This window comes from Rhododendron vialii, chromosome 1a, assembly GCF_030253575.1.
Source record: "Rhododendron vialii isolate Sample 1 chromosome 1a, ASM3025357v1".
Taxonomy (NCBI): domain Eukaryota; kingdom Viridiplantae; phylum Streptophyta; class Magnoliopsida; order Ericales; family Ericaceae; genus Rhododendron; species Rhododendron vialii.
In genome coordinates this window covers 33,927,872-33,935,880 of record NC_080557.1, presented here as the reverse complement: position 1 = coordinate 33,935,880, position 8,009 = coordinate 33,927,872, and the positions used below count along the sequence as shown (strand labels likewise).

Genomic DNA, 8,009 nt, shown 5'->3' with positions numbered 1-8,009 from the left:
ACCATTAATACCTCAGCCTCAAGTAGTTAGCTAACTCATTGTGATGATAACCGATCAAGGAAAAAAAGTATAGAAACAACCATCAAAATCAAAAAAGGGCATGAAAAATATAAATAAAAAGTAGGAAAAATGGAGTCTTAGAAAGACACCTATTGCTTCCACCACTCTTGGAGAACTTCCAAATCCTAATACATGGTTTCTTGCTTAAACTGTAATGGGGACAATTGTTAGAATGCTGGCGCATTCGACTATGTATCTGATCAAAGAACTTCTCACTTGCCGGGCTTTTTCAACATTAGATTATGGAATTTATGCTCTTATTGCCCTGACATTTAGGCTCCTCTACATAACCTGCAATAACCATCCAGAACTACCAACATTATCAAAAGGTGCTCACATAGGTCTTCCCCGAAAACCCCCAAAATCTTCTTGTTCTTTTGCATTGTTATAGTCTGATATGCCAAATTCCAAACTTTGGTAATTACATATCAGTAAGCATCTAGGAAGAGTGTTATTTCTAGTTATGGACAAGAAAATCAAAGTTTCGACAGGTGTCCAGGACTGCCCAAGAAATGTCGGTGTCAAACGCATATAGGACATCCACACGTCACCTTCTTTGAAGTGTCCGTGCTTCTTAGCTATCATGTATCAACACATGACCAAAGAGAATATACATCTACAATGAAAAAGAAAGCTATGTGTCAAGAACTTAAGGTGCAACTCATTTCTTAAAATGAGAGAGATAATGATTTAGACATTGAGAGAGAGAGAGACAGACCCAGTTCAACTGACAAAGACCCATTTTATCCCATCTCCTTTATCTGCTTCATTTTCATTCAAAAGATACAAGAAAGCGGACGTAATAACAATGAACAATAACAAGAAAATACCACGTGTAGGGGAGTGGCGTTAACAAAAAAGAGAGTGGCAAAATCAGCAGCTATATATATATAGTATGCATATCTGACAGGAATCGTGTTTATGAAGCTCTCACACCTAAGTCGCTGCCGTATCCATCCAAGACATGCCAGGGATACCGAGCCCGCCAGGAATACATGTGAACATGTATAGGACAGGACAAATTACTTTTCCACTTAAATACAATAAAACGTTGAGGATAAGTATGGGGACTCAACTTAGTGCCACTATGTAATGTAAAAAGTTTATCAAACATTTACCAAGCATGTCTGCTAAACCAAAATTATACACTATGTTGATGAGATATTAACCAACGATTGATCCACTAATGAAATCAATTAATCGTTCCGAAGGTTGCAAGATGGGCTATCAATCCACACGTCTCTCGCACATTTCATTGAACATGTGAAATGCAAGTAGAAATGGGGGATTATGGGTGTTCACAAAGGCACACGGAATTTTGTGATATCAGGGAAGCAATTTATCTATTCTCAACAAGTGTTTCAATCAAAAAAATGATGGAAGGTTTTAAAAAGTAATATAGATACCGAATTTTGCAAGGAAACCTGATGCCTCCTTTGGAAAATGGTGCCAGTTCTGTAACCCGGTGCGCTCTTCAGGATCCTTTGGGAAACCGACATTTTCTATAGGCGATTTCGTAACAAAATGCTTTTCTCCATTCCATTTTCACCGCAAAGGATCTCAATTTCCCAATTTCTCTTCTCAAATACAAACGCTCGTAATCTAGAATGGGAGAGAACACATATTCCACTGAAGTACCCATCAGTAGCAGTACCCAATTTCTGTATCAACGAAACCCCAACGGAAGATTGAAACTCGGAAAGCAAAACAAAAATGCATCCAAACCCAAGAATTAGAGAACCGATTACGTCTAATTGAAGCACAGAACCCAGGGAAAAATTCACAAGAAGATTCAACAAAACGTTAAAACCCAAGAAGCGAAATAAATCAAGGTCTAAACACAGCACAAAAATCGCGCTCGAATCCTACCAATTCTGATATCGGAGAGAGAGAGAGAGAGAGAGAGAGAGAGAGAATATTGAATGGTTGCTTCCCCAAAAAACAACAAACAATGAACGGTTGTCGGTTTTTTCGGTTTGTTCCCGGTTGGTACTCCTTTGAGACGTTTTGTAACTTTTGTTTCGTGGGGTTGCCTTATATTTCAGCATAAAGGTTTTTTTTTTTTTTAACTGCGTCCGCTGAGAAGAGGCATAAAAGGGGTGGGAATTAATTGCAACTGATTGGGGTATTTTTGGAAAATAAAAAGTAGGAAACACTTTCGTACATTTAAAAGAAGTAGTATAGATAAAACATGCGGAAACACAAGTGGACTCTCATCGAACAGCACCACTCTGAGTTCAAATTCTGGCTCTGCCACTATAGACAACAATGCTAGTAACACACACAAACAGGCCGAGGATTTTACAAGGACAGCGGTGGTGGAAACAAGCTATGCCCTCTCGTGCTAGTCTTCGCTGAGAGCAAGCTCTACCTTACGGAACTTGAGCAAGTATCCCTCCCGAAAGGGTAAGATCTGCAGAACCAGTGATACCATTCGAGTTAGAAAAGCCCCTACAGTAAGTATAATTTCTATAGAACTTTACAAATATGACCCATAAAATACTGGACAACTGCCGAAAGACCTGAAAACTTCAACCCTTGGCTTCGTCATGACAAACCATAGTGAGTTCGGCTCCTCTCCAATTCTCCAACAATTGGAGAATCCTCCAATTCAAATGTCACTATCATGCTATTCACCTTATTAAAAAGCCATTTGGTTGAGCACACAGGAAAATTTCTCTCTCACCCAACCAGTAGCGATAAAAAACATCATGACCCAAACTAGACATCATCAAATCATTGAGATCATTTTTTTGGCTAACTTGCGCGCACCTCAGACTATTCACTATTCTCTATAGCCTCTTCCACAGCCGTTTCACTTTTTTCCGCGTGGTGATGAGATAGCCCAAGAATTGTTGACAAGAAAAAGTGAATCTAAAATCTCAGGAGGGAGCAAACCGCTAAGATCCAAGGCAAGACCACTCGGCCAACCTCGAGTTAATCATTGAGATTATTCAATCAATCAGAAAATTTTTTTTTTGCTCAGGCATCAATTAAAAACTTGACTGTTTTTAATAGACAAAATTGATTGGCCATTCGATTTTATGAAAAAAAAAACTGGTTAATCCGATCTCCATTTGATGATCGGAAAATTAAAACCCAGAAAATTCTATCAATGTCAGTTTAGTTTGTTTGGTGGTGAATGTAGTGGTGTCAAGTGTGCATGGCAACGAGTAAGCAAAGGGGATGTAATGAAGTGGGAGACGAGAAGGGAGAGGGAGAGGCAGTGGTTCGGGTTGGAGGAGGCAGGGTGGTGATGGTGGTGGCTCGTCGGTGAAGACACATTAGGAGAGAGAGAGAGAGAGAGAGAGAGAGAGAGAGAGAGATTTCCTATAGCCATCGATATTTTTCATCGCTACTGGTTGGGAGAGAGATTTTCCTGTGTGCTCAACCAAATGGCTTCTTAATGAGGTGAATAGCATGACCGATAGATTTGAATTGGAAGATCCTCCAATTATTGGAGAATTGGCGAGGAGCCGAACTTGACTACTCTACCATTCCTTTCCCTGTGTTTGGTTCACCAGCTACGGGAACAACTTCATTCCCCTCGCTTGACTTCTCCCTGACATACACCATCCTTTGTCGACAATTTCTACTAATGTGCCCCTTCTGGCCACATCTAAAGCACGTTATGAGCTTGTTACCCTTCTCCATCTCCGAGTGCATTGCTGGCCTCTTGAAATCTCCCTTTTCCAATTCGAGTCTATTATCTTCCCTCGACTCCCCAACGTGAGCAAACCCCTCTTTCTCGGCATGGTTCCGGGACTCTTCTTCTACTCTCAGGCGATGCATCAACATGATAACAGTGATATATTTCTCGCGCATCAAGTTTCGGCGATACTCCTTCCAAGATGGAGGAAGCTTAGAAATAATCGCACTAACATGAAAGTGTTCATCAATCCACATTCCGGAAGCTTTGATAGAATCAGCTATCCTACAAAGTTCTTGTGCTTGCTCAAGAACCGATATTCCATCGACCATCTCAAACTGCATGTACTTGTTCACCTTAGATGTCGAGGTTCCAAAATCCTCGCCGTAAGCTGATTTAAGCTCCTCCCAAAGCTCTTTTGCACTCTTAGTTTTCTTGGAGTATTCAGCAAATAAATTATCACAGAGACAGCTCAAGATACTGTGATGGCACAGGTTGTCATCATTCAACCATTTTTGCACTTCAGCTTTGGCTCGAGCAATTTCTTCAAAACTGGCTTTTTGTCTATCGGCAATGCTTGGGCGTCGGTCAGTAAGCACATATGCAATTTTCAATCGCTTCAGTAAAATTTCCATTTGGTGCGCCCAACAATAGTAATTTTTCCCGTCAAGACGGGTGGTCTTACTAGGCACCAGTCCTGGAAGGCCAAAAGCAAAAGCAGAATACGATATATCTGCTTGTGTGTGTTTTGGCCGATTAGCAACGACTCCTTTAGGGGAAGTAGTCGTCACAGAGTTAGATATATATCCTTCAATCTTTGTTGTCTCAGCATTAGATACATCTGCTTCTATTTGATTTTTCTCCACGGGAATGACTCCTTGAGTGACACAAGCAGTCACAAAATTTGTTATATCCAATCCTATTTGTTTTGTCTCCATAGGAATGACTCCTTTAGTGGCAGAAGTAGTCACATACTTTGATTTATCTGCTTCTATTTGTTTTGTTTCCATAGAAACGAGTTCATGAGGGGCAGAAGCAGTCTCAGCATTAGATCTATCTGATTCAACTTGTTTTCCCACAGCTTTAGATACATCTGCTTCTACTTGTTTGGTCTCCATAGGAATGACTTCTTGAGGGGCAGACACATTAGACACATCTGCTTCTACTTGTTCAGTCTCCATAGGAATGACTCCTTGAGGAGCAGAAGCAGTCGGAGAGTCAAATAAATCATTTATATCTTCTTTGCTTTGCTTCATCTCCATAGGAACGAGTCCTTGAGCAAGAGCAGCCGCTGAGTTTGACATATCTGTCTCCATGTGTTTTCCAGCATCTTTAGATCTGCAATGAATAAATTCTAAGTCAGCAGATAAATGGGAAGACTACCTCCGTCCAAGGTGCTGGTTAACAACTTTACATATTGATATAAAAAAGCACATCATTTTAATTATGAGTGTTAACACTGATCTCACCTTATCCATGATTCCAATTTTGTAATGGCAGCTTGTATATCAGGGACCCTTTGCCTGAATGCTGACCACTGTTCAGTACTCAAGCTAATTCCTGATAATACGGCCAAGGCATAAGACATTGTTTGACGAAATAGAAGACTAAGCATGACGATTTACAACAATCGAGACAAAGTAGCCACAATCCAATCTGGTATAGAAAGAGAGAACCGTTCTAGTGAACACAATGCTTACGTATTGCACTAAATCTATCAAACAAGACAAAGCAACCGTCCTGAGATTGAAAGCCAAAATATGCAAAGCAATAATAACACAAATATAATGCCACCTCTAGCAGAGGGAAGCAGCTTTCCGTTCTTTTCGGAGTAGTCTCTGAATGACACCAAAGTTTTCCCTCCAAAATCGTGAACTACCAAACTCCTTTTTTCTGAAAGGCAAAGCTACAAGAAAACCAGACAAACTCAGTAACAGCACCAACAATCATCAACGTATATGCAATGTAAACATCTAAAGATTGAGAACGGCTACTTTTACACTCCATACTGTAGATGTATTAGATAACAATATAGCAAACAATATACAACAGAACACAAAAGGCCACCAAACATAAGTACAAATGGGAAAACCAAAACTAATGTAACTTTTACCTTTTCTTTTCCACAGTTTCTCAGCAATCAATTGACCAACAAAAATATGGTTTCGACTTCAAACTCACCTTGCATATAACTTGATCCCCATCTTGTTTTGGCCTTTGGTTTGGCTCAACTTTTTCTTCTTCATCGAGCGAGTTAGGCTTTGTTTGGTTTGTGGGAAAATGCAGGAAACTAAAACATATCAGGTTTTTCAAAAGGAATAAACCACATAAACACACAAGTATATAAAAACCCATCTCAGTTAAACCTAGATATAGCTCTCTTAAGCTGTGTTCTTTGGTAAACAATTGCAAGAGAAAACACGAAACCCCAGACTTTCACTCCTTCAATCACTTTCTCAACCACAAAACTTAAACGTAAATGGGGAAAACAAAAGGCCGGTAACTTCTCCTTCTCTTTCCTCCCAATTTATCAGCTATCAATGCACATAAGAAAATCACCTAACTCAAAACAAGGAAAAACACCCATCCAACCAAGCCCATTTAAGACCTAATTAAGCTGTTCATTTGAAAAGCAGACGCAACAAGATAAACACAAATGGCAAAAATCTGAAAACCCCAACTTGTTAATACTCCACAAAAGACCGGCCCAAAACCTGAGAGCACGTCCAGCTCTTTCCCTTTTAATTGACTTAGAACCAAATTTCGAGTAAAAGCCCTCTATATTCACTCCAGTCTTCGAAGCAAACTCAAACCTTATTGTTTTACTCAAAATTTTTAACCAAATCAAGGGATAATCCAATCTTTATTCAAAGTTTTGAAGGCTTTTCCAACGCTTCACAATTTACAACTATGTCATTAAGGAAGCTTTTTTTTTTTTTTTTTTTATCGGCAATTACCGAAAGAAGCTCAAACTCACGTTTAGTTTTGGGTTTGTCCATTAGAATGCTTCATACTACACTGAAATGAAGTTTTAACTCAAATTTGATTAAAATCCTAAAAAAACCATCCCAAACTACAAAAATTCATGAGAGTAGGAGCGCAGAGCGGATTGAAGGTGGAGGATGTAAGCTTCATTTGGTACGAATTACTCGAGTGAACAAATTCAAATCTAAGCACAAATTTGAGTAAAAGCTTTATTAATGGCATAATTATAAATCATGAAGAAGAAAACAAGCTTCATTAATGAATTCTCTTATTAAACACTACTACTCACCACATTTGATGAGGATGTTCTGGGTATCACGTGATCAATGTCTTGGTAGAATGTCCCATTTGTCATGTACTAGATCGCATTCTATCAATACAATTGTGACAAGTCACATGGTCACCAAAGCATTGCTCATCATCAAAACCCTAAGCAAAAGCCCAACCCATTTTTCATTCCCATAAATTCCCCATTTTTTTCTTTCCTCCCAATGCGTCACAGCAATCAAACCCTAGAGCATCGAAATTAGGGCTTCAACTCAACTCACCTTTCTCTTCTGGCCTTGTTTAAACCCCCCTTGGTGTAGCAGCTCTTGTGCTTTGTCCTTGTTTCCTTCTTCTTCTTCATCGTCGTCGAGTGAGAGCAGGTACGCTTCGACGCAGCGCCGGACGATCCACTTGTAGCTCAGCTCGGAAGGGTCGATGCCGAGCTTGTCGGCGGCCGTAGTTCGGACCTTCTGCTCGGTTGCTTCCTCCAAATCCGACTGTTTTAGTATTGATACCACTGTTTCTACGATTTTCTCGATCTCTGGGGTTTCGCGTGGTTCCATTTTTCAGGTGTCAAAACGGAGAGAGAGAGAGAGAGAGGAGGTACAGTAGATATCGTTACACAGGAATTAAGCAGTAGAGTCCGGAAGAAAGATGGAATTGAATGGGGAGAGGATTGAGTACGGTAAAACGAAAAGAAAGGTTCCATCGAGACTTGAACTTGGGTTACTGGATTCAGAGTCCAATGTCCTAACCGCTACACCATGGAACCATGAGAAATTATTCGTTGCCGTTGGGGCAACACATCATATTTGACAGTTGGTGTCTTTCACCAATCAAGATTTGTCCTTTTGAATTTGTGTCAGATTTTTGCCACATAAGCAATCTCTCTTTGACCCCTCCCTTGACGGAGAAAAGAGGTCACGGAAATGCAACAGGCGTTAGTCTATCTATCTCTTGGCTTTACTTTTTTCTCTCATTTTTTTTTCGAGAATTTATTCACGACTTTGCTCAATTTTACTTATTCATTTGCGCAATTAATGACTAA

General features: G+C 39.9%; 1 protein-coding gene across 7 annotated transcripts; it reads right to left on the bottom strand.

The window, feature by feature from the left end:
- Positions 1–2,209: 2,209 nt before the first annotated feature.
- On the bottom strand, positions 2,210–7,681 carry LOC131307142 (uncharacterized). 7 transcript variants are annotated; one of them, XM_058333568.1, is made up of 6 exons: positions 7,243–7,352; positions 6,984–7,064; positions 5,891–5,968; positions 5,504–5,609; positions 5,179–5,269; positions 2,210–5,047 (listed from the first exon to the last, which is right to left on the bottom strand). In XM_058333568.1, the coding sequence occupies exons 2-6, from the start codon at positions 7,047–7,049 to the stop codon at positions 3,547–3,549; spliced, it is 1,842 nt and encodes a 613-aa protein (XP_058189551.1). In that variant the 5' UTR covers positions 7,050–7,064; positions 7,243–7,352; the 3' UTR covers positions 2,210–3,546. The 7 variants fall into 7 exon arrangements, with proteins under 7 accessions (XP_058189551.1, XP_058189534.1, XP_058189541.1 ...); XM_058333551.1 differs by lacking the exon at positions 6,984–7,064 and having other exon boundaries at positions 5,504–5,615; positions 7,243–7,681; XM_058333558.1 differs by lacking the exon at positions 6,984–7,064 and having other exon boundaries at positions 7,243–7,681.
- Positions 7,682–8,009: the final 328 nt, after the last annotated feature.